At 61.4% G+C, this 24,562-nt stretch overlaps 2 protein-coding genes across 3 annotated transcripts in view; both read left to right on the top strand.

Annotated features, from left to right (window-relative positions):
- Positions 1-14,895, top strand: part of KDM2A (lysine demethylase 2A) — a 34,205-nt gene extending 19,310 nt beyond the window's left edge. Inside the window, exons 10-22 of the mRNA XM_041470377.1 lie at positions 111-264; positions 965-1,080; positions 1,195-1,321; positions 2,122-2,543; positions 7,153-7,236; positions 8,828-9,094; positions 9,216-9,347; positions 9,426-9,515; positions 10,142-10,854; positions 11,808-11,971; positions 12,218-12,376; positions 12,469-12,684; positions 12,785-14,895. Coding sequence (XP_041326311.1) covers positions 111-264; positions 965-1,080; positions 1,195-1,321; positions 2,122-2,543; positions 7,153-7,236; positions 8,828-9,094; positions 9,216-9,347; positions 9,426-9,515; positions 10,142-10,854; positions 11,808-11,971; positions 12,218-12,376; positions 12,469-12,684; positions 12,785-12,966 — 2,826 coding nt within the window. The 3' untranslated portion in view covers positions 12,967-14,895. The remainder of the gene's footprint in view (positions 1-110; positions 265-964; positions 1,081-1,194; positions 1,322-2,121; positions 2,544-7,152; positions 7,237-8,827; positions 9,095-9,215; positions 9,348-9,425; positions 9,516-10,141; positions 10,855-11,807; positions 11,972-12,217; positions 12,377-12,468; positions 12,685-12,784) is intronic.
- Positions 14,896-16,402: 1,507 nt separating this feature from the next.
- Positions 16,403-23,656, top strand: GRK2 (G protein-coupled receptor kinase 2). Of its 2 annotated transcripts, none has more exons than XM_041470432.1 (21): positions 16,403-16,624; positions 17,516-17,592; positions 18,142-18,215; positions 18,442-18,543; positions 18,759-18,833; positions 19,291-19,352; positions 19,571-19,622; positions 19,750-19,841; positions 20,059-20,158; positions 20,239-20,317; positions 20,404-20,534; positions 20,823-20,917; positions 20,994-21,101; positions 21,186-21,252; positions 21,425-21,525; positions 21,617-21,683; positions 21,770-21,865; positions 21,942-22,104; positions 22,184-22,320; positions 22,410-22,520; positions 22,756-23,656. In XM_041470432.1, the coding sequence occupies exons 1-21, from the start codon at positions 16,512-16,514 to the stop codon at positions 22,915-22,917; spliced, it is 2,064 nt and encodes a 687-aa protein (XP_041326366.1). In that variant the 5' UTR covers positions 16,403-16,511; the 3' UTR covers positions 22,918-23,656. The 2 variants fall into 2 exon arrangements, with proteins under 2 accessions (XP_041326366.1, XP_041326365.1); XM_041470431.1 differs by having other exon boundaries at positions 16,404-16,624; positions 22,407-22,520.
- Positions 23,657-24,562: the final 906 nt, after the last annotated feature.

Genomic DNA, 24,562 nt, shown 5'->3' with positions numbered 1-24,562 from the left:
TGCTGGGAAGTTCTCAGGGAGAGGGGCAAGTAAGAGATTCAGATGTTGGGAAGAAGCCATAGCTGTTGATTATGTGATGACTTACATGAGTGTGTTGTCTTTATTTGCAGATCTTCTGGCTGATCCCTCCCACACCCCAGAACTTGGAGCTCTATGAAAACTGGCTTCTCTCAGGGAAGCAGGGAGACATTTTCCTTGGGGACAGAGTGTCAGAATGCCAGCGCATCGAGCTCAAGCAGGGCTACACATTTGTCATCCCCTCAGGTACCCTCAGGGTGGGCAGGGGCATCCTGGTCTTGGCCAGGATTGTGACAGCACTGGAACTCCTGGGACACTGGCAGGATTTACCTTCCTCATGAGTCACTGGGAGAGGGAGATGTGATGTGGCTCTGTCCTCTTGTTGCCACCTCCCAAAACATGCCTGTGATGGCATTGTGGATCCAGCCCCAAGTGTTAGGAAAGCTGTGGCTGGCTCCTATCACATTTGATTAATTATTAAAGGAGGCTTTCCCAGATCCTGTCATGTTGACACATGGAGCAGTGTAGGTTCAGGAGAGGCTGGCCCAAGGCAGCTCCTCTGCTTCCTGGGTGTCTTGTGACACCACTGCAGAGCTGTGGTGTACAGCAGGACCAGGAACAGAAAACACCAGGGATTGCACAACTCACTCATTTGAGTCTGTTATCACAACTGACACTTCTTCTGAACTGAGTGGCTTTGCCTTAAGGAAACCCATGCTGGAATTCCCCAGATGTTGGACTTGGCTGGATTGCTTAGCCTTGGAGATAAGGAGTGGAACTTGAGTTATTTTGAAGGTGTTTAGAGTGTTGGGACAGACTTCAGAAGGCTGTTTCCCTTGGTGCTAGGCCTAACGCAACTAGGAAACAATCTAGGATGACACCAGGGTGGCATAAAGCTATGCAAGGTGGATCAGAAGGATTCTTCCAACTCTACTTTCTCCCCAAGGTTGGATCCATGCTGTGTACACTCCCATGGACACGCTGGTTTTTGGTGGCAACTTCTTACACAGCTTCAACATCCCTATGCAGCTCCGGATCTACAGCATCGAGGACCGCACACGGGTAAGGACCTGTGCGAGACCCGTGCTGGACACTGGGCCACACCTGCTGTGGCATCTGTCATCTGAGAGCAGCAGTGGAAAGGAGGCCTGACAGATCCTCTTGCCTGTTTTGCAGGTCCCAAATAAATTTCGTTATCCCTTCTATTACGAGATGTGTTGGTACGTGCTGGAGCGTTACGTGTACTGCATCACCAGCCGCTCCCACCTGACCAAGGACTTCCAGAAGGAATCCCTCAGCATGGGTAAGTCCAGCCCCTATTCCTTCCTTACCCTTATCCAACTGGCTTCTTACACCCTCCTGCTGGGGCACTGGCTCAGCAGTGTGCCAGGCAGGGGAGGGCTGCGTGGGGATTTTTTGGGCATTGAAGTTACAACCAGCCAGACTTCTGCTTCCTCCTCTGGCCCTGCAGCAGCACAGGTTCCTCAGAGCTGTGAAACCAGCAACCACCAGTTCAGAGCCTTACACAGAAGAGATGGGGGGAAGTTGCAGTGGCCACCACGGTGCTGTAGGCAGGAATTATCTCTGTCTGGCCAGGGCCTTTGCACACAGGGTTTGAGGGTTACTTGGAGGGCTCAGCAGCCTCACGATCATGAGTCCACATCCTCTTTATCACATCATGAAGGCAGCATCAAGATCCTGAGCCTTCAGCTGGAGATCCCAAGCCTTCCCATGCAAAATGAGGTTGAATAGGGCATTAAGCAACATGATGTCATGGAAGATGTCCAGGCCTATGGCACTGGAGTTGGGCTAGATGACAGTCCAGGTCCCTTCCAACCCAATTCCATGAAATTAAGTCTAGGACAGGAAATTCAGTCTAGGGCATTTGCTATTTCTTTCTCTGGGACCTTTTTCCATATGTGGTGCCCTGCATTCCCACAGACAAGCCAGGAATGGGAAGGGTGTTTAGCTGTTCTTTTCCAGCTTCTGTGTTCCTTTCACCTCCTACAAATCTGTTGCTCCAGCATCCCTCATGACTGGGGGGATCCCATTAGACATGGAACACTTCCTGTGATTGCTCTCCCTGTTTCTTCATCATGGCAGATATGGAGCTGAGCTCCTCAGACTCAGTGAACATGGAAGAGGAGGAGGAGGAGGAGGATGATGAGGATGCAGCAGGGAAGGATTCCCGGCGCCCCATGACCAGGAGGTCCATTCTCACCAGCCCCATTGCCAACGGTGCCAACGTGGACTATGACGAACTGGGCAAGAGCTGCCGGAGCAGCCTGCCGGGTCTCAAGAAGACCCCATCCATAGACTCTTCCGACTCCAGCCGGGGCTCCCAAAACGGCCAGGCCTGGGACCCGAGCGGGGGCAGTCCCCGCAAGAGCAGGAAGGTGCACCTGACCCAGTTTGAGCTGGAGGGGCTGCGCTGCCTCGTGGACAAGCTGGAGTCACTCCCTCTGCACAAGAAGTGTGTTCCCACCGGCATCGAGGACGAGGACGCCCTCATCGCTGACGTCAAGGTAGGCCTGAGCGAGTGCAAAGCACTTTCCACAAGGAAACTTCACCCTCACCCTACTCCTGTCCTGGGGCAGGATTGGTGTCCTCCTCTTCCTGTGTATGGGGCTGATGTTACACCTGAGGGACTGCCCTGGGATTTGGGGTTGGGAAAGCAGGAGGGTGGCTGTGCCCTGGCTGGGTCCCTTATGGCCAGTCAGTGCAGGAGTGCTCGTGGCTGATGCAGTTCACTTCCACTTTTGGCTGTGGACTGTGACAGTTGGAACCTTTTCCTTGCCCCAGGTGGATTTGGCTTTGTTCCTTTGAGTTGTTTGCCCAGGGTGTGACCTGGAGTTATAAGAGTCAGTTATTTTGGGCTGGTGAGGGTTGTTTGGATTTTGTTTGCCTTCATCTGTTGAGCTGATCCAATGAGCTTTGGTGTTTCAGCACAGAAGTGGGAACGTCAGCTTCACTCTATCCCCAGAAACCCATTCTAGTCCCTAAAAAGTTACCTTCTGCTCCCCTCCATGCTGTTGGTGATCTGTACAGCTGCTTGCCTGTACCAGAGCTGACATCCAGATGCAGCCATGCGTGTGTCCTTGTCTTTGCCATTGTTTTTATTTCCAAGTGCTGTCTCCTGATGGTTTTTTGTGAGATGTTTGGGTAAATCCAGAGCTCTGCAGTGCTTGAAGCAGAGGGTGTGGCTCTGGGGTCTTGGTTGAAAGACTCTGGGTGCTGTTAGAGGCTGAATTTCTGGTTTTCTGTGGCTTTTCAGGCATCCTGTGTGTGCTGTGACCTTTGAGAATATGAAGTGTGTATTTCTGAGCCCTGTGTGGTGCTCTGGAGGAACCTGAGTTGTGGGCCCTGTGTTTCACCCTTGGGCTGACAAAAGGAGGCTGGTGTTGGGTGTTTTGAAGGCAGAGCCTTAAAGGTTGTTGGTGCTCAGTTGTAGTTCGAGACCTGATCAAAGAATCTGTTCATGTTCTGGAGGTAGTAAAGGTGAGCCTGTGGTTTTGGTGTGACCAGGCCCCCATGTCCAATTGTACCTCGCAGATGAGCTGCAGGTGACAGCCTTTGTGGTCCCAGACAACTTCCCTGAGGATTTGCTCCTTAAAGCTGGCTGTCCTTGGAGGTTTGGAAGTATCCTGAGCTGCAGGACTCTATCCCTCTGGACTGGCATCCTCAAGGCATCAAGATCCTTAGTCACAGCCTGCAGTGACTCGGGAAAGTGGGACAAGTTTGTCCAACTACAGCAAAGCTCTACTTCCAAAACCCATTTTCCATAGAGGTGATGGAAGTGGCCAGTAGAAGTTGGCTTGTAAAGCCTGAGAAGGGCTTAAGACATCTCTAGCTAAAACTTCTAACTGGGACCACCAATCTGCAGCAAGTACTTTTGCCCTTGTGTCACCAGGTAAGGTCATTGATGGAGCTGGGATCTGGCCAAGCTGGGAAAGACACACTTTGGTCTGTGCTCCCCATGGTCAGAACGTGGCGTTTTCTCATCCAGACTTGCAGGCATGCCACTTTGATCAGCCCATCCAGTGCCACCCTCTGCTATCCAGTGTCCCCAGGCACTCCAGGAGCAGGAAAATGCTGCCTTTTCCTACAGCCTCTTGTGTGGTGATCAGGATTTCAGGGTGTCTGTGTGTTGGGTCACGTGGAGAAATATGTGTCCTGTCATGAGTTCAGCCTGGAGCATCACTTGGTGGGATGTGACACTTTGGATGTGACAGTGTGCTTTCAGCTCTGTGGCAGGAATTGTCTGAAAATTCTGAGTGTGGTGGAGGTCATTGGAAGGATCATTGACAAAGAGGGAATTTCGGAGAGGTCCTGTTGTCTTTTGACTGCTTCCATCCATGATTTCTGACCTCTCTGCGGTGGTTTCCATGACTGGTTTTGACAGGAGGATGGTCATGAGACAGCTGACAGCAAGTCTAAAGCCAGGCCCCTGTGGCCTGGCATAAACAGGTTATATCTGTGCTGTGCACTGAGCTGTTGGAGCACCAAGGATTGTAGAAACCAGATAAGCCTCCCTGAAGTGCTGATCCTGTCTCCAGGACCTCATCTCAAAACCTCTGGTGTGGCATTGGTCACTACCTGACTGGGCAATGAGCAGAGGGAGAATTTGGTGAGGAATGGGGGTGGAATCCTCAGGGATGGGTGAGGAAGTTCAGGGTGGCCTGTGAGCTGTGCCAGGCAGGTCTCCCGTGGTGGGATGGCAGCACTGGCCACGTTCCTGCCTGTGTGTCGGAGAGAGCCCATACCAGAGGCCCAGGGGTGTCACTGGTTGCACAGTTGGTGACAGTCCTGGAGCCAGGTCAGCATGTGACTGACTGGCTTCCTGGGAACACAAAGCTGGAGTTGCCTGCCGATGCTTTGCATGCATCATAAGTGGGAGCAGCCGCTGCTCCCTGGTGCTGTTTGGCTTTATTTCTGGAGTTTCCTCCATTTTAATTGCGGTGTGTATCTGGGGGGCGTCTTGGGGGGCTGGGATTGCTTGGGGACACCTTGGTCGCCCGGAATGGATCTGTCCCCCTCTAGCGGTTTGGTCCCCGGTGCCTTTGGGAATGTGGCTGCTCCCAAACTTGACTGGCGGGATGTTTCTCCCTCCAGGTCAGGAGTGTGGGGGTGCAGACCCGGGGGGGAGCTGCAAGGGGGATGACCCTTGCCTGCATTCCAAAGCCCCGCTCGCTCTAGCGGGGGCTCCCAGATCCCAAACCCGCCTCGGAACAGACAAAAGAAAGGCGCCGGGGAGGCTGGGCTGAGCGGGACGGGGTAAGGGCTCTCCACCGCGCTCTGCCCGGCCCCGAGGAGCCCGGCCCCGGCCTCTCGGATTGCGGCGGCGGAGGGAGGGAGGGATCCCGGGGAGGCCGGTGGGCAGCGCCGCCCGGACCCTGCGCCAATCCCCGCCGTCCCGGCCCCTCCCGGCGCTGCAGCAGCGCGGCTCTGCCCTCCGCTTCCTCGCTCCCTTTTTCTCTTCTGCCATCTTCCCGTTGCAAAGCATTGCTGGGAACCGCATGTGGGTGACGCAGCAGCATTGTCTCCGGCTCAGGAAGCTGCCGCCGCCGCCGCTGCCCAAGGGCTCGGGAGGAGCACGCGGCTGCCAGTGCGGCTGCTGGGGGCGGGGAGGAGCCGGGGGCGCTCGGGGCGGGGGGCGCAGCTGCTCCCCAGCCATGTCCCCGAACACCGGGGGTCCGCCCGGGGTCTGAGCCAGCCCCCGGAGGTGTCCGGGGAGAAGGGAGGGGGCTCCAGCACTCGTAGTGCAGGCACCGAAACAAAGAGGGCTCGGCAAACTTCACCCCAGAGTCTCGGCAGCTCCAGAGGCGCAAGGTCAGGCAGCTGGCAATGCTCGTGGCGCGGGGAGGGGACGCGGGGACGCTCCGGTCCCGGACAGGGTGGGAGGGGGACCGCGGGAGGGACCCTGCTTCCCCGGAGGGGTCCCTGGCCGGTGCTTGGGCTCACCTCTCCCGTTCCCGGGGCACTCTTGCCGGCACTGCTGCCGAGGGGCTCCGGCCGCGTGTGCACAGGGTCCCCTCTGCCGTGTCCCGCCGGCCACAGGGCACAGGGGACCAGTAGCCTGTCGGCCACCCCGGCTCTGAGACAGATGCAGCCGCAGGACCCTGCGATCCCTCGGCTCCCTGGCGAGGAGCGTGCCTGAGCCGCCCCCGCCCCGTCCCCGGTGCCACAGGCAGGCAGACGCTGCGGTCCCACGATGTCCGTGTGGGAGCTCCGAGCCCTGACCTTTCTCTCGGTGTGTGCTCGTGGGGAGGCGGAAGGTCTGAAGGCGGCACACTGCGCTGCTGGGGAGCCCAAGGGAGACTGCGGCTTCCTGCCTCCCCAGACACCCGGAAAACCGGGCGGGGGGCACGCCAGGCACCCCCTGCCCTGGCTCTGCCTGGCAGCGGGAAGCACTGCCCGCCGGGATGCTGACAGGAGGCTCCTGCCTGTGTAACCATGGCAACATCAAGTAAATAAAGCACCTTTGCAACCAGCAAATTCGGTGGGGAGTGGATGTGGGGAGGGGGCTGCACTGGACGGCGCTGAAAGGAGCGGGGTGAGCATGGGAGCCCCATGCACCGGGAGTGAGGGGCTGTCGTGCTGGAGGGCAGCGTGCCTGTCCGGTTGGTGCCGAGGGATCTTTCCCTCCAAGTCAAAGCCAAATCCCGAGGCAGTGCGGGGGAGCACCTCTCAGCTACCGGCAGCTTGTGCCAGGCCACGGAGGGGGTGCTGGGGCATCACATCCTGCTGCTGCTGCACCCTCCAGGCTGCCCCGTGCCTGGGGAGTAGCTGCGGGGGAAATGCTGATGAATCGTCCCCCCAAAATCCCCCCAGATTGCCGAATCTTGGCACTCTCCACTTCTACTGCCGCCCAGCGCGGGGCCTCGGGGCTGAAATGCAGTTGATGAAAGCGCTGGTGCAGATCGACTCGACAGAGCTTGTCTGTCTCATGTGGGGAGGAGGGATGGTTGCTGGCGGGCGTGGGGAGAGGAGGGCTCCTTCCCAGCCGCCTTTGAAGCATGCTGGCCTTGGCATCTGGTCAGAGCCTGCCTCGCTGGCGGGAGCCGTGTTTCCCTGTGCTCACACCTGTGCTTTTTGTCTCTCTGCTGTGTTCCCCCCCACCTCTCTCTCCATTAGCTGCTGTTGGAAGAATACGCAAACAGCGACCCCAAACTGGCACTTACAGGCGTCCCCATCGTCCAGTGGCCCAAGAGAGATAAGGTAGGAGCTGCAAGGAGGGGACCCAGACAAGTGTCACGTGTTGAGTCACTTGCCAGGCCTGGGGTGTGGTGACACTGCCTTGGGACCCGCCTTGGGAGCAGTGCCAAAGTGGGATGTGGGGTGCAGCCACCTCCACGGCACTGCAGGCAAACACAGAGAACTCTCACTGTGCTGGTTATCCCAGCTCAGCTGATGGGTGGTAACAGGATCAGCCTTGGCTGCTCCATGTTTTCCAACCCTTTGGTTGTGCTTGGTGAACAGGGAGCCTTGTTGTGGGAGGGAGGAAGGGGTGATCCTGCTCTTGTAGGAGCTCTCTGGATTGATAGGGAGAACCCTGGATGGCCTGAGGAATGTTTATCAGGGAAGGCCTCACTGTGGTAGAGGTGGGTGAGGTGTGGGGTTGATGGCCAAGAGCAGTCCAGCCCCTCACTGAGAGGTGAACGTGTCCCTGTTCTAGGACTGGGTCTTGCAATGCCAAGCAAGGCAGCTCTCTCCTGGGAGTCTCCCCCTGTGGATAGCAGTCAGCTCTTCAGCAGTGGGACCTTTCCATGCATCCCTGCCCTTCCCTGTCCAGTTGTGCTCGTAGCCCAGGGCCCACAGCTGGGCTGCAGCCCGGGCTGAGCTCGCTGGGCAGATGGAGGCACAGAGCAGCCGGACTTCCCCTCTGCAGGCTGCCTTCCTGTGGCTTGCCAGGATAGCTCCCAGAGGTCACTTCTTCCTTCCTGCCAGGAGCCGGGCTCACAGGCAGGCTATGGGAAAAGCAGGACCCCGTCACCCTGGGAAGGGTGGGTAACACCCCATTAGGGAGTCTGGAGACAAATGAGCCTCTTCGATTGCCCTTTGGAGGTGCCTCTCTCTGCTTGCCTGCTCTGCCATGGGGATCCAGAGTGATCCTTGTGCAACATGAGCGTATTGGGCAGCTTTTCTGGGAGAATTGACCTGGAGATGTGTGTATGCTTTGGGTGCAGCACTCAGAGGCTTGGCACATCCCCAACCCCATCCTTGGAGCTTGCCCTTACCCAAGCCCATCAGCTGTAGTGCACAGCCCAGCACAGCCAATTCCAGAAGGATGCTGCAGCCAGCAGATTTCCTGTGGGGGCTGATGGGGATGCAGGGTGACAGCTGGAGAGCTGTGCTGTCCTACCTGCACTGTAAACAAGGAGGGTGTGGGTGTTCAAGCTCGGGAAAGAGTGACCAGAGTTGTCCCCTTGTGCAGTTGGCAGAGTGACACAGAGAGGACAGCCTGCGTGGACCTTGTCATTACTTGCTTTGTTAGAAAAGCATGGATGTTGAGGGATGCTTTTGGGACTCAGCAGCCCTTTCCAGACCCATTTGAGCCCTAGCAGGGGGTGAGAGGAAGGGGAGCTCTTGATGTGGGGTGGTGTGAGGGATTAGGGAGTGTGCTCCAGGAGAAGTGCCAGGTCAGCACTGATCCAGGCACCTTTGGCTGTGGAGCGCTGAGGGAGCAAAGCTGCTCTCTGGCACATTATCCGCAGTCGTGGTGTGGGATCCAGGGATCAGAGCCTTCCGGATCCCAGCGGAACGCAGCGCTTCCCTCTCCTCACCCAATTCCCTCTCTCCTTGTTGCCAGCTAAAGCTCCAGGCCCGGCTGCGGGTGCGCCTGCCCACCATCCCCATCACCAAGCCGCACACCATGAAGCCAGCACCGCGCCCGACTCCCGTCAGGTCCACGGTGTCTCCCATCGTGTCGGGCGCCCGGCGGAGGCGGGTGCGGTGCCGGAAATGCAAGGCCTGCATGCAGGGCGAGTGTGGCATGTGCCACTACTGCAGGGACATGAAGAAGTTCGGCGGGCCCGGCCGCATGAAGCAGTCCTGTGTCCTCCGGCAGTGCTTGGCGGTGAGTCCAAGTTGGATTCCTGGGAGATAGCTGGTTGTTTGTCCATGGTTCAGGTAGTAGGGAAGGAAAGGAGGACGGCTGTCCCACCATGCCCTGGTGTCAGCCCTGCTTTCCTTTGTAGCCCAGGTTGCCTCACTCGGTCACGTGTGCACTTTGCGGGGAGGTGGATCAGAACGAGGACTCGCAGGACTTTGAGAAGAAGCTCATGGAGTGCTGTATCTGCAACGAGATCGTTCACCCTGGCTGTCTGCAGGTGAGCAGGGCACATGCTGGGCAAAGGGGGGCTCTGCTGTGGGGCTGGGCTGCTGCTGACCCCCTCCTCTCATTGCAGATGGATGGGGAAGGGCTGCTCAATGATGAGCTCCCCAACTGCTGGGAGTGCCCCAAGTGCTACCAGGGTGACGACGCAGAGAAGGGCCAGGTAAGGAGCAAGGCAGGGATCTGTGTCCTCCATCCCTCCCACTGCATCCTGCCAGGGATGTGTTCAACCAGCATGGGCTGGGGGGGGGCAGTCATCAGTCAGTCATCAGATTCTCATCAGAGAATGAGAATCATGGGGGTGGAGCACTTGAGGGACTGGGCACATCCTGCTGCAATGCAATCCTGAGATATTCCACTGTAAGAGACACTGCACTGTTAGGCACACGATGGAAGCCACCCGAACCTCAAAGGATGCCCCTTTTGAGAAGGAGTTAGGAAAATGTTTGCTGGTGTGGGTGGACTCTGGTCCTCGTGGTACTTAGATGAGCTGTGGGGAAGAAATTACTTGCTGTGAGGGTGTTGGGACCCTGGCAGAGATTGACCAAAGAAATTGTAGATGCCCTATCCCTGGAAGTGTTCAAGGCCAGGTTCGATTGGGCTTGGAGCAACCTGATCTAGTGGAAGGTGTCCCTATCTAACTTATCTAATCCAAACCATTCTATGATTTCACTGGGCACTGCTGGTGCAGATTCTGCCAGTACTGTGGTGTTTCCATGGGGAAGAAGAGAAGGGAAAAGCCTTCCCCAGGCCTCATTCCCACTAACCAGCCACCCCCGTTCCCCGCAGAAGCGGAAGGTGGAGGAGAGCGATGACGACACGGCACAAGCCAAGGTGCTGCGGCCCCTGCGGAGCTGCGAGGAGCCCCTGACCCCCCCGCCCAACTCGCCCACCCCGATGCTGCAGCTGATCCACGACCCCGCGTCCCCCCGTGGGGTGGTGACACGCTCGTCCCCGGGGGCCGGGCCCAGCGACCACCACAGCGCCAGCCGGGACGAGCGCTTCAAGCGCCGGCAGCTGCTGCGGCTCCAGGCCACGGAGAGAACCATGGTGCGGGAGAAGGAGAACAACCCCAGTGGCAAGAAGGAGCTGTCAGAGGTGGAGAAGGCCAAGCTGCACGGCTCCTACCTCACCGTGACGCTCCAGCGCCCCACCAAAGATGTCCATGGCACTTCGATTGTCCCCAAGCTCCAAGCCATCACGGCCTCCTCGGCCAACCTGCAGCACTCGCCGCGCGTGGTCGTGCGCCACGCGCCCGCCAGGATGCCCCTGCGGAGCGGGGGCGACGAGGACGCGGCCGCCGAGGAAGAGGAGGACGAAGAGGAAGAGGAGGACGAGAACGCGGAGGAGGGCGGGGCGGCCCGGCTGAACGGGCGCGGGGGCCGGGCGCAGGAGGGCGAGGAGAGCTGCGTCCAGCGCGAGGTCTGGATGTCCGTGTTCCGCTACCTCACCCGCAGGGAGCTCTGCGAGTGCATGCGGGTGTGCAAGACCTGGTACAAGTGGTGAGTGTGGGGACACGTCCTGGGGCTGGGGGTACCTCTGGCGGACACCCAGAGGGAGCCGGGGTAGCACGTTGCCTCAGTGCCCTCCCATCGCTCCTCAGAGCCAGGCAGTGTCACTGTAGCCAGCCCTGCTGCCTCTGCCTGTGTGTACCATCTCTGTTGTTCCCTTCTGCCTTCCCCGTGTCCCCTCAGCTGTCCCCTGCTGTGTCCTTGTGAGGTGCCAGTGCCCTTCCCTCGCCCATCATGCTGATGGTGCCCTTCCTGGCCTCCCTTGCTGCCTCGCCTCCCAGCAGGCAGGGAAGGCAGGCTGAGGCGGGATGGCTTTGCTGGCTGGAAACGCCTCGGGGGACAGCAGGCCCGAAGAAGACAATGCTGGCACCAGGACAGCTGTGCATGGAGGGCTTGGGAACAGACGGGAATGGAAACTGGGAGGTTTCTAACAGCTGAGCAGCAGGGATTGCCTGCTTTGATCAGCAGCTGGTGGCAGTGGTGTGGTGGAGGAGTGTCCCCTCGCCTGCACCTTCAGGAACTCAGCTAAGCTGCCATCGGGTTCTGGCTCTCCACAAACTCCCATGGGAGAGGAAGAGTTTGCTCCTGGCAAAGGAGCGAGCTCTGCTGGGGCTGTGGGGTGGGACACACAGTGTTTTGCCTGCTGGGAGTAAGGATCCTTAAGATCAGGAGAAACACCCAGAGAGGGGCAAGCAAGCCTGCAGCTGCAACTTGGAGTTTTATTTTGGGGCAGTAGAATCCTGCTGGGGCTGCGCTGGGTGGCCCGACACCTTCAGCAGCCTCCCATGTTTGGGGAAACCTATGGGAACCAGGAGGAACAACCTTGTTCTGTGGCTAGGACCACACCAGGGCTGGGCTCCTTCCAGAAGCCAGGCAGTCTGCTGGCTGTCTATTATCCCATGGGACTTCTGGGACTCAACTTTCAGCTTTGTCCTTGTCCCCAGGTGCTGTGACAAGAGATTGTGGACAAAGATAGACTTGAGCAGGTGCAAGTCCATCACCCCGCAGGCGCTGAGCGGCATCATCAAAAGGCAGCCGGTCAGCCTTGATCTCAGCTGGACCAATATCTCAAAAAAACAGCTTACATGGCTTGTCAACAGGCTGCCAGGTGAGTGTGGGCTGGGGAGGGGTCCCTTCCTCTGCCACCAGCCTGCTCTGAGGCTTCTTGAGGGCTGGGTCATGGGGAGAGACACCCTGCAAGCCTGGACACTCCTGGGTGCCTGTCCCATCGCCCAGCAAGTGTCCCACCCCAGGCAGGGAGGGGACCAGCGTCCTCATGTGCCTGGAAAAAGATGGTGGAGATTTGGGTGCCTACCAAACCCGTCTAACTTGTTACCTGCCTCCCTTCTGCCAGGCCTGAAAGACCTCATCCTAGCGGGCTGTTCCTGGTCTGCGGTCTGTGCCCTCAGTACCTCCAGCTGCCCCCTTCTCAGGACCCTCGATCTTCGGTGGGCAGTAGGAATCAAGGACCCTCAGATCCGGGACTTACTCACGCCTCCAACAGACAAACCCAGTAAGCTGCTGCCGCCCTGGGGCTGCCTGGGCTGGACAAGGCAAGGTCCCCAGGGCAGTCTCTTCACTCTGGTTCTCCCTCTGCCTGCGCAGGTCAGGACAATCGCAGCAAACTCCGCAACATGATCGACTTCCGGCTCGCCGGGCTGGACATCACGGACGCCACGCTGCGCCTGATCATCCGCCATATGCCCCTGCTCTCCCGCCTCGACCTCAGCCACTGCAACCACCTCACGGACCAGTCGGCCAACCTCCTCACCGCCGTGGGCTCCTCCACACGCAACTCCCTCACCGAGCTCAACATGGCAGGTGCGTGCCCTGCTCCAGGTGCCTCCTGGATTTCCCATTCCTCCTCCCGGTGCTGGCTGCTGGAGGTGTCCCCCTCACGCTCCCTGTGCTCTGCCCGCAGGCTGCAATAAGCTGACGGACCAGGCCTTGCTGTACCTGCGCCGCATCTCCAACGTCACCCTCATCGATCTGCGGGGTTGCAAACAGATCACCCGCAAAGCCTGTGAGCACTTCATCTCGGACCTGTCCATCAACAGCCTCTACTGCCTGTCTGATGAGAAGCTGATCCAAAAAATCAGCTAGAGACCCTCCCCGGGGCAGACTGAGGAGAAGGAAAAGAGCCCATCCCGCCCCTCTTGGAGAGCCCCTCCTCCACCTCCCCCCTTGCCCTGCGTGTCCTGCCGCTGCCTCCCACCTGACTCGGCAGGCAGGGCTGTCGCTGGCCTCGCTCCACTGTCCTTCCTCCTCCTCCTTCCCCGGGACTTCTGCCGAGGAAGATGTCCCGCCAGGCTGGCCAGTACCAGAGGAGGAACGGGCACATGGCAGGGAGCCTCGGCCCGGAGGCTGGCCGCTCCCGAGGCGGGGGCTGTAACAGAGGCCTCTGTGCAGAGAAATGGGGCACCCTCTCCCCCCAGCTTTTCCCCTCCTCCCCGTCGTCTCCTTGCCTTGAAACACTTGTCACTTCCCCGGTAGCACAAAGCTTGAGGGTCGAGGTCTCTCCGAGGAAGCAGGATCAGAGCCAGAACACCCCGTCCCCCTCTGTGCCGCCACCAGCTCGGTGCTTCCCTGCGCTCTCCCCCCCCTTTTCCCTTCCCCTTCCCCTCGACTGGCTGCAGGGACTGCTATCCATGCCCCTCCTCCTCCCACACATCCGGGCGGTTCTTTAAGCACCCAGGGCAGGAGCCCCGTGGCCGGGGTGTCCCGGGAGCAGGGGCTGGGGGATAACTCGTCTGTCCGAGGGGATGGAGCAGGGGAGAACCCACAGGTACACCAGAGCTCAGGGAGGACTCGGGAAGCATCAGCCAGGGGTGAGTGAGCCCGGGGCGGGGACAGGAGCTGCCTCCTCTTCCTCCCCAGCTCCCGGCACCACGAAGCACTCTGGGGCCGGAGGGGCGAGGGCTGCTCCGCGGCCTGGGACCGAACTGGCATCGTCCTCTCCTTCCCCCCACCCCCTTTTCGCTGCCGATTTTCCTTTGCAATGAATGGTTGGTCCAAAGAACCTCTCTCTAGGGCAGCAGAGAGCTTTTTGCACTTTAAAAAAAAACAACAAAAAAAAAGACAAAAAAACAAAACAACAAAAAAAAAAAAAGAGACAAGAAAAAAAAAAAGAAAGGAAAAAAGGTTGGAATCTTCTTTTTCTGGGTCACTATTTTATTTCCCTCCCTGTCCTGCCTGTGCCTGGACATTCCCCCTCTCTGTCCCCCCGGTGTCAGCACCCTGCTCTCTCCCTGGCAGCATACCGATAGCACAATCCGGGGTGTCCCCTCCGTGCCACCACCGGTCCCCAGCCCCGCAGGCGTCCCCGGCGGGCAGCCCGTACCCCCCCTGCTGCTTCAGAAGCAATAAAGGAGGAGAGGCGGCCAGCGGGGTCTGTCCCCGGCAGGGGGACGGCAGGGGGACACCAGGGGACAATCCCGCAGTGCCTGTGACAAGGGGCAGTGCGGCCAGCGGAGCCGGAGGGCTCGGAGCAGGAAGCCCCCCCAGGCGAGAGGAGGAGCCTTCGGCCTCGGCCTGTCTCGGCGGTGGCTCCCGGCAAAGACATCGGAAGAATTAAAGCTTTTCTTTTTCCTTTGGATTCCTTTTGAGTTTTGCAACGCGAAAGAAAATTTCCAGAGCTGGGGTTGAGAGGGGCGAGGTGCTCCCTCCTCCAGGGGACAGCACCCCCTTCCCGCCGTGTCCCCCCTCCAGCCGCAGAGACTCCGGCGTGCGACCCTCCTCACCACCCCGGCGTGGTGCAAATCCACGAGGAAGAAAAAAAGAGAATTATATATAATAAAAATCACTTAGTGATTTAAAACCAACCCAGCCTGCTCCCTAAAGACAACTCCTGCAAGCAAAGTCACTTGTTTAAGGGTTTGGTTGTGGTTTTGTTTTGTTTCAATGCCCCCTTCCCTCCTTTCCTCCCTTCCCCGGAGAAATATTGTAAATATCTATTTTTTTGTTGGCGATTTAGAGTCCATCTCTGATGTTTGTGCTTTAAAATTAAATGTAAGCATTAAGGGTAAAAGTAAACCAAGTCTTGCACTCTCTCAGCTGGGGTTGGGGGTTCTTGGCTGGGGCAGAGGGAGGGCACCTATTTGGCAAGTGGGGTTTTTTTGGTTTGTTATTTTTTTGTTTGTTTGTTTGTTTGGGGTTTTTTTTGTTTGTTTGTTTTTTTAATTAATCTTTATTTTGGGGTTTTTTGCTTCCTGAGCCTTCTCCCATGCTGGATTTTTAGATGGATTTTTAGAGAGGCTCTTTGCTCATACCATATCAGCACCAGGCTGGGCGAGCTGTTGTGTGGGGAGGGAAAACCCCAGCCGCCCACGGGAAAGATTTTGTTTCTTGGGGGTGGGTTTTTGGAATTAAAAAAATACTGAAAGAAAAACAGACCAACTAAAGTCCATGAGTGTGAGCTCTGCCCGTTTGTCTGTGAGGGAAGTGGAGGGGACAGGCCAGGGCTGGGACCTCCTGTGTCCCCTGTCCCCAGCACTGTGGCTTTCTCAGCTGCTTGAGAAGAAACTGGTGGCAGCTGTCCCGGTGTCCCCACTGTCTGCTGGCGGGTGGTGGCAGCTGTCCCTGTGTCTCATCACCTCCTGCCAGGGCCACAGATCCTCCAGACACCAGTGGGGCTCTTGCCCTCCACATCCCTTGGGAAACCTGTCCTCTCCCAGTGGATTCCTGGGCCACCAGAGTGACATTTAGTGTCCCCCACCCTGTGGGGATGTCACGGCCCAGGTCCCCGTGGCGCCTGGGCTGTGACATTTACATGGGAGGCACACGGCAGGTGACATCATCCTCCACAGGTGGCTGAGGCCACTGTCACCCTCCCTGTGCCCTGGTCTCCAGGTGCCACTGCGTGCCTCCCCCGGTGATGCACCAGAGCCAAGGGAATCTCAGCGCCCCGACCCCCTGCCTGTCCCTCCAGGTGTCCCTTCGTGGGGACGGGGACAGGCATCCTGCACACGGCGTCACATCCGCTGCCACGCATGGCACGTGTGGTCACACACACGTGGTGTGGAATGACACACACGACGTCACGCACACACAGAGCCACTGTCACACACACCCGTGCTGTCTCTCACACAGTGTCACACACACAATGGCACGCACAGGGACGGCGTCACACGGTGCCCCAGGCTGGCACACACACCTGGTGGCACACGGGCATCCAGTGCCACACAACCTCTGTCACACCCAGTGTCACACACAGTCACACACACACAGTGTCACGCACGCACTGTCACACACACACACCCAGTGTCACACACCCAGTGTCACACGCAGTGTCACACACACACACACCCAGTGTCACACACCCAGTGTCACACACACCGCCAGTGCCACAGCCGGTGTCACGGTCCCTCCCGGGCGGGCGTGGCGGTGTCGCTGTCCCCGCCCAGCCCCGCTGTCCCCGCCCCGCTCCCGGTGCGGCCGCGCCCCGTTCCGCGCTCCGCTCCCGCCGCTCCGGGCGCTGCCGCCGCCCGCGTCCCGGGGCCGCCGAGCCCCTCCCGGCCGCTCCCCGCTCCTCCGCCCGGCTCCTCTCCGGCCCCGTTCCGCTTCCGGGCGCGGTTCCGGTTCCGGGGCCGGCGGGTCGGGTCGGGCCGGGGCCGGTGCGGCGCCGGCGGCGGGGCCGGCGGCGCGGCACGATGGCGGACCTGGAGGCGGTGCTGGCGGACGTGAGTTACCTGATGGCCATGGAGAAGAGCCGCGCCGCGCCCGCCGCCCGCGCCAGCAAGAGGATCGTCCTGCCCGAGCCCAGGTGAGGCCCCGCCGCTGCCCCTCCGCTTGTCTGTCCGTCCGTCCGTCCGTCCGTCCGGCTCCGCCACCCCCGGTCCCTCGGTCACCCCTGCCCGGCAGTGCTCGCACGCTCCCGCGGTCACGGACACCTCTCGCACACGTGTGTGCCGGTCACACCTGGCCTGACACACGGACATGGGCACACACGGACATGGACGGACACACACGCGTCGTGCCTGTTGCACAGACAGACACACGGACAAGGACACACCCGGACATGGACACCCGGACATGGACACACGGATATGGACACACACACACGGATATGGATACGCAAGTGTCACGCCTGTTGCACAGACAGACACACGGACAAGGACACCTGGACATGGACACACGGATATGGACACACACACACGGATATGGATACACAAGTGTCACGCCTGTTGCACAGACAGACACACGGACACACTTCCTGCCTGGCACAGGGACGCACAAACACAGACACACGGACACGAACAGGCACACATCCTGCTGTCCCACCCAGCTGCGTGTCCCTTCTGTGGCGCCGTGTCACACCCATGTGTACACACACACACACACACCTGTACCCAGGTGTGCAGAGGGTCACGGTCCCCCCTCCCCCTGCCAGACCCCGGTGCCCTCCTGTGCCTTCGCTGCCAGCCACCCGTGAGGCTTTTTTAGGGGTGACACTCGTCCCCACCCTCCCTTGGGCCCCGGTGCGGGGGACACGCTGTGATCCTGGCACCCACAACGTGCCACACTTGGGTGGGACACACAGGATGGTAGGACACGCATGCCACCGGGGCCTGGGGACACGGGAGGAGCAGAGAGGAGGGCTGGGGAGCAGGGGTCCATCGGCGGACACGGCTGAGCCCCTCCGGTGTGTCCCCAGCATCCGCAGCGTCATGCAGAAGTACCTGGAGGACCGGGGAGAGGTGACATTTGACAAGATCTTCACGCAGAAGATCGGTGAGCTGGGGACACGGGGGCTGTGGGGGACACGAGGGGGCACCTGGGCCCGCAGCCCAGCGTGGGTGGGCTGGGGGGCTGCACTGGTGGCCACCACGACGGCGAGAGTGGCATGGCGGTCGTGGGGCCAGGCTGGGCAGGGGTGCCGGGGGGCTGCGCCACGTTCCCCACCCTGTGTCCCCTGTCCTGTCACTTCCCCCCACGCCAGCGCAAACCGTCCCGGGCAGGAAGCGCCTCTCACTTCCTCCTGCCGCTCCGGCGGTTTCCGGGCACGTCCGCCCTGCTCCGTGTGCCCGCCCGTGCCCCTGCCCCCACTGTGCCCCACAGCAGCCCCTCACTGCCCCGCGCTGCCCCACGGTGCTGCTCCCCACGCCAGCCGTGTCCTTGTCACCCTGTCACCCTGCCAGTCCTCACCGGTCCCTGCTTGGCACTTCCCCAAGCCTGGCACCGGGGTGGCAGCAGGGCTGGGCGGGCCCAGGGGATGTCCCTGTGTCCCTTGGCCTGGGCCGGGGGGCTGTCACCTCTCACGCCGTGGCTCTGTCCCTGCAGGCTACCTGCTTTTCCGGGATTTCGCCTTCAACCAGGCTGAGGAGGCCAAGCCCCTGATGGAATTTTACGAGGAGGTGAGACAGGGGGACCCAGGGGACAGCCCCCTGCGTGCGCCAGGAGCGGGGCTGGTACCTCCAGGGCCCTTGGACACGGTGCCAAGAGCACCACCCGAGGTGACGGTGCCCAGGGAGCTGGGAGATACTGTCCAAGGGGATGGGATAACCCCTCCCATGGGACATGGCTCCCAGAGGGGCCACAATTCCAGCCTGCCCCGTGCCACTGGAGCTGTGCCCTCTCCAGATCAAGAAGTACGAGAAGCTGGACTCGGAGGAGGAGCGAGCCGCCCGCAGCCGCCACATCTTCGACCATTACATCATGAAGGAGCTGCTGGCCTGCTCCCACGTGAGTGCCTTGGGGTGGGACAGCAGGGTGGCAGGGATGTCCCCACTGTGCCCACAGTGTCCTCAGGGGCAGCTCCACACCCCCCACAGGCTCCATCATGGGAGCCACATCCCAGCCCCATGGATGGGGGTTCCTCTGTGGATTTCTGCCTCGTGCAGCCCTGCCTGGCCGCTGTCCCTTCTGCCCGAGGTGACATGGTCCTGTCCCCCTCACAGCCCTTCTCCAAGAGCGCCACGGAGCACGTCCAGAGCCGCCTGAGCAAGAAGCAGGTGCCCCCAGATCTCTTCCAGGTGGGCATCACCTGGGACAGGGAAGGGGTCCTTGCCACCTGTAACACTCAGAGGGTTAATCCTTAGAGGGGGCTGGGGGTGACAGGAGTCCCTGAAAGTGGGAGGGGGGTGTCCCAGGAGGAATGGGGACCCCGAGGGATGGTGAGAGGGTCCCCAGAATGTTGGGAGTGAGGGGGAATTGCTTGTAGTCCCCATGGGGTGATGGGAGACTGGGGGCTGGAGGTACAGGGGGTCCTCAGAGGGAGGTGACTGGGACCCTGGATGTCACCCTAGGGGTCTCCAGGGCTGGTGGTGTTGGGGTTCCCAGAGGCTGAGGTGGCAGAAACATCCCCAGGAGCCTGGAAGTGGCAGTGGGAGGATGTGAAATCCCAGGGGTGGAGGAGACCCCTCAAAATGATGGGGTTGGGGTGACCTGGGTGGCCCTGGGGACCCAGCACTGAGCCCGTGTCCTCCCCAGCCCTACATTGAGGAGATCTGCCAGAACCTGCGTGGGGGCATCTTCCAGAAATTCATTGAGAGGTGAGTTGGGAGGAAATTCCCATGCAGATTGGGGTGTGCCATCCCACTGTCTCCCAGCCCAGAGAGGGACCAGGGGTCCCCACACTGTAGACTTGGGGGTCTCTTCCTTTCCCATTTGTCCTGGGGAGTACTCCCTGTCTCCAGACAAATCCAGGGAGTCTTTGAGAGCCGTGTTTCTCCAGGATCTCCACTCTTGCCCTCTCTGCTCTTCCTTGCAGTGACAAGTTCACACGGTTCTGCCAGTGGAAGAACGTGGAGCTGAACATCCATGTGAGCCGGAATCCCTGCCCCTCACCTCCCAGGGAGGGGGATGTGCTTCCAGGCAGCCTCTGTGTCCCTCACCTGGGAAAACTGGGGCAGGGCTTGGTGTCCAGGCTCATCCCAGTCTCCTCCTCAGCTCACCATGAACGACTTCAGCGTCCACCGAATCATCGGCCGCGGCGGCTTCGGGGAGGTCTACGGCTGCCGGAAAGCGGACACGGGCAAAATGTAACGGGAACGCTCCGGCACGGGGGGCCACCCGGGCTTTTGGGGTGCTGGGGGGCCCAGTGGCGTCGCTGTGGTGACACGTGTCAGGGGGCTGCGGGGATATTGTCACGGCTGCAGGCTCCCAGGGCTGGCAGGGACGTCACGGCTGTGGGCGGGAGCTGGGTGCTGGCCCTGCTGTGGGGACACGGTGGCTGCAGGGACTCCGTGTCACCCCCAGGTACGCCATGAAGTGCTTGGACAAGAAACGCATCAAGATGAAGCAGGGCGAGACGCTGGCCCTCAATGAGCGCATCATGTTGTCCCTCGTCAGCACTGGGGTGAGGGGACACGGGTGCTGGGCTGGGGACGGGCTGGCAGGGGACAGGGACGGGGAGGGTGACCCCGCGTCTCCCACCAGGACTGCCCGTTCATCGTGTGCATGTCCTACGCCTTCCACACGCCCGACAAGCTCAGCTTCATCCTCGACCTCATGAACGGTGAGACCCCGGCCCTGAGCCACTCCCGGGGCACAGAGCCCCCTGCCACGCCTGCTCCGGGTGACGGCCACTCCCTGTCCCCTCAGGGGGGGACCTGCACTATCACCTGTCCCAGCACGGCGTCTTCTCGGAGGCGGAGATGAGGTTCTACGCGGCCGAGATCATCCTGGGCCTGGAGCACATGCACAGCCGCTTCGTGGTGTACCGTGACCTCAAGGTGACCGTCCCCACCCGCAGGACAGCCCCAGGCCCTTAGAACCCCTCCGCTGCCCTGTGGGCCCCCCGGGTGTCACAGACCCTGCGGGGGCCCTCAGAACGCTGTGGGCACTCGCCGAGCCCGGGGGGCACCCTCAGGTCTAATGGACACCCCAGCAGCAAAGTCCGTGGGCGCCCTGAGACTTCGGGGGCACTCAGGCACCCCCAAATCTCACAGAGCCCCCCAGGCTCACCACCCTGTACCCCTGGGCCGCTCTGGGGCTCAGGGTGTCCCCCGGTGTCTCCGCAGCCGGCAAACATCCTCCTGGACGAGTTCGGCCACGTCCGCATCTCCGACCTGGGCCTGGCCTGCGACTTCTCCAAGAAGAAGCCCCACGCCAGCGTGTGAGTGTGCCCACACCCCTGCCCGCCCTGACCCCTGCCCGGGGCGGCCCCTGACCCCCCTGTGCCCCCTCCCCAGGGGCACCCACGGGTACATGGCGCCGGAGGTGCTGCAGAAGGGGGTGGCCTACGACAGCAGCGCCGACTGGTTCTCGCTGGGCTGCATGCTCTTCAAGCTGCTCCGGGGGTGAGTGTGGGCTCAGCTGGGCACAGCTGGACACAGCTGGGCACAGCTGGGCACTGCTGAGCCCCCTCTCCCTCCACGCCACAGGCACAGCCCGTTCCGGCAGCACAAGACGAAGGACAAGCACGAGATTGACCGGATGACCCTCACCATGGTGGGTGGGGGCACTGAGGGGGCTGTGGGCAGGACACGGGCACCCCTGGCCTGGGAGGCTCACAGGGGTCAGGGACAGCTGGTCTTTGCCTGGAGCACGTGTTTGTGCCCAGCTGTGTGTCAGTGTGTGTCCCTGTCCCCGCTCAGCAGTGATCTCATGGAATCTCCTACAGGCTGTGGAGCTGCCGGACTCCTTCTCCCCGGAGCTGCGCTCCCTGCTCGAGGGGCTGCTGCAGCGGGATGTCAACCGGCGCCTGGGCTGCATGGGGCGAGGGTGAGCGTCCCCGAGGGCCCCAGGGGATGGGACAAGGTGTGCTGGCACAGTCCCCCTGCGGCCACGCTCACCCGCCCTCCTCCTTCCACAGGGCGCAGGAGGTGAAGGAAGAGCCCTTCTTCAAGGGCCTGGACTGGCAGATGGTGTTCCTGCAGAAGGTGAGGGGTGTCTGCCCATGGCTGGGGACAGGGACAAGGACACAGATGCGGGCAGCCACCCCTCTGACCCCCACTGCTGCCCACAGTACCCGCCGCCCCTCGTCCCGCCCCGCGGCGAGGTGAACGCGGCCGACGCCTTCGACATCGGCTCCTTTGACGAGGAGGACACCAAGGGCATCAAGGTACCGCGCACAGGGGCCGGGCGTGGGGGCGTGGGGTGACCCACCGCCCCTCACCCCCGCATCCCACCCTGCCCAGCTGCTGGAGAGCGACCAGGAGCTGTACCGCAACTTCCCGCTCACCATCTCGGAGCGCTGGCAGCAGGAGGTCACCGAGACCGTCTTCGACGCCGTCAACGCCGACACCGACAAGCTGGAGGCTCGCAAGAAGGCCAAGAACAAGCAGCTGGGCCACGAGGAGGGTGAGTGGGGCCGGGGACCCCCACCTGAACCGCCCCTGGCCGCATCCCGGCTGCTGATCCCGGCTCCCTGTGGTCCCAGAGTACGCCATGGGCAAGGACTGCATCATGCACGGCTACATGGCCAAGCTGGGCAACCCCTTCCTGACGCAGTGGCAGCGCCGCTACTTCTACCTCTTCCCCAACCGCCTGGAGTGGCGCGGGGAGGGCGAGTCGCCGGTAAGGAGGGCACGGCACCGGGGGGTGAGGGCCGCCTGGGGGACCCCGGTGAGGGCACGGGGACCGGGCTGAGCCTGTCCCCCCAGCAGTCCCTGCTCACCATGGAGGAGATCGACTCGGTGGAGGAGACGCAGGTGAAGGAGCGCAAGTGCATCCTGCTGCGCATCCGCGGGGGCAAGCAGTTCGTGCTGCAGTGCGACGTGAGTGTCCCCCCCGCCCCCCCGGCTGCTGGCCACCTCCTGCTGCCTGCTAGCCATCCCCCCTGCTGGCTTCTAGCCGCCTCTTGATGGCCACTTGCATGTTTAGTCCTTCAAGCCATGCCAGGGCAGCAATACTGAAAACGTGGGGCAACCCCACAGCCCTGGCACCTGGGGGGGCTCAGCCACCCTGTGCCCTGCCCTGTCCCCGCTGCTGACGCAGCTGCCTGCCCCGCAGAGCGACCCCGAGCTGGTGCAGTGGCGGAAGGAGCTGCGGGACGCGCAGCGCCAGGCGCAGCAGCTGCTGCAGCGGGTGCCCCGCATGCAGAACAAGCCGCGCTCGCCCGTGGTGGAGCTCAGCAAAGTGCCCTTCATCCAGCGCTCCCCCAACGGGCTCTGACCCCTCCCCACGCCCCCTTCCCCCTTCCCACCCCACCTCTAATTTATTGGGTTGGGTTCCCGCGTGTCCCCCCCGTCTCCGTGTGCCCGGGGGCTGGGGGGGACACGCCCGGTGCCGCTGTCACCCGGGGGCGCGGCTGCGGCGACGCCAACGCCGGGCACGCGGCCTGGCACCTTCTCCCCGGTGTGCCCCCCGGTCCTGCAGGAACTCTCCGGCTCAGATGAAGGCAGCCCCTGTCCCTCCCACCCGCTCCCCAGTGCCGTGTGTGCCAGAGGGGCCCGCGGGGTCCCCAGCCGGCATGTCCCCCCTCCCTGCGTGGCTGTGCCCGTCCCGTGGGTGACACCCCCTCGTGCGCGTGTGTGGCTGTGTGTGTGTGTGTGCCCAGGGGGACCCCCTGTAAATACTGTGCCACGGGTCCCCTGCGCCCCCCGCTCTGCCACTGCCCCTCCTGCCCCTGCCCAGGGCACCCCCAGCCCCCTGCCCTCCCTCCTGAGGAGAAAGGAGCAGGTGGGACCCCCTTCAATCAGCCACGGGTGGGCATAGGGGTGCCCCCTGCCCCCCAGTCCCCGGCAGCATCTGTAAATATTAGTCTCTGGTCGCTCTGCTCCCGGGGCTGGGGGGGCACCGGGCAGGGGGGGCACGGGGCAGGGCCGGGGCAGTGGGTGAGTGAGGTTTTCATGAGCAGAGATGTGAGAATGCCAGAAAAAAAGAGTTTTTATAATAAAAAGATGGAAAAACACCATCCGGCTCCACCTCACTCTGGGGGGGAGAGATGGCTCCACACCTGCTGAGGGTGGCATGGAGTCCTTGTCACTTCCTGTGGTGTGGGAGATTCCTGTGTGTCCCCCTATGGACGCACCAGCACTTTGGGGACATGCCGGAGCATCCCCAAGGCCCACAGGATGGGGCTCCCGAGCCAGCGTGGGCTACTGGGGGTTGTGTCCCCTGTTTCTGCTCTGTCCCTAGGGATGATCTGGGCTGTCGCTTGTCACCAGCCAGTGCAGGTGCCACCTCTCCTGCCCACACCCTGCCTGCAGGCAGCACGTCAGGGCGCGGGGCGGCTGGGCTGGTGCTCCGGCATTCCTGGGGAGCGGCAGGGCCGGGATGGGATGGGATGGGACGGGATGAACCCAGGACCGGATGCACGACGGTCCTGAGCACCAGGTACCCACGGATGTCAGGATGTAAAAGGGGTCAGGGAGCCCCGGGGCCCCTCAGGGTGTCCAGCAGGAGATGCCGGGCACCGGCAGCCCCCGGTACCGGGGGTCAGCTGGGGGCCAGTGGGTCCCTGTTTCAACCCCGACGGGAGAGTGTGAGAGGGAGCGGCCCCAGGCTGTGTCCGGTGCCGGTTTCAGTGGCATTCCCGGTGCTGCTGCAGTGGCGCTGCCCGCAGTCACGGTTCCCGGTGCTGGTGCCGTTCCCAGTGCCTGCTCCCATTCCCGCTGCCGATAACGTTTCCGGTGCCGCACTCCCGACACCTCGCTCCCTTTCCTGCTGCCCGTTCCCATGCCCAGTGCCAACGCCATTCCCGCGCCCGGTCCCTGTTTCCTCCCGGAGCCCCGCTCCCTTTGGCCGTGCCCGGTGCCAAGGCCCCTTCCCTTTGGCGGTGCCCGTTCCCGGCGGCGGCGCCGTCCCCTTTTCCCGC

This window comes from Pyrgilauda ruficollis, unplaced genomic scaffold, assembly GCF_017590135.1.
Source record: "Pyrgilauda ruficollis isolate IOZ18807 unplaced genomic scaffold, ASM1759013v1 scaffold245, whole genome shotgun sequence".
Taxonomy (NCBI): Eukaryota; Metazoa; Chordata; class Aves; order Passeriformes; family Passeridae; genus Pyrgilauda; species Pyrgilauda ruficollis.
The sequence above is the reverse complement of the archived record's forward strand: the minus strand, read 5'-3'. Positions and strand labels throughout refer to the sequence as shown.

Coding starts and splice junctions, on each gene's coding strand:
- GRK2 (XM_041470431.1), top strand. CDS start 16,512: ATGGCGGACCTGGAGGCGGTGCTGGCGGACGTGAGTTACCTGATGGCC. Junction 19,623..19,749: donor ACGTGGAGCTGAACATCCAT/GTGAGCCGGAAT, acceptor TCTCCTCCTCAG/CTCACCATGAACGACTTCAG. Junction 20,918..20,993: donor AAGAAGCCCCACGCCAGCGT/GTGAGTGTGCCC, acceptor CCCCCTCCCCAG/GGGCACCCACGGGTACATGG.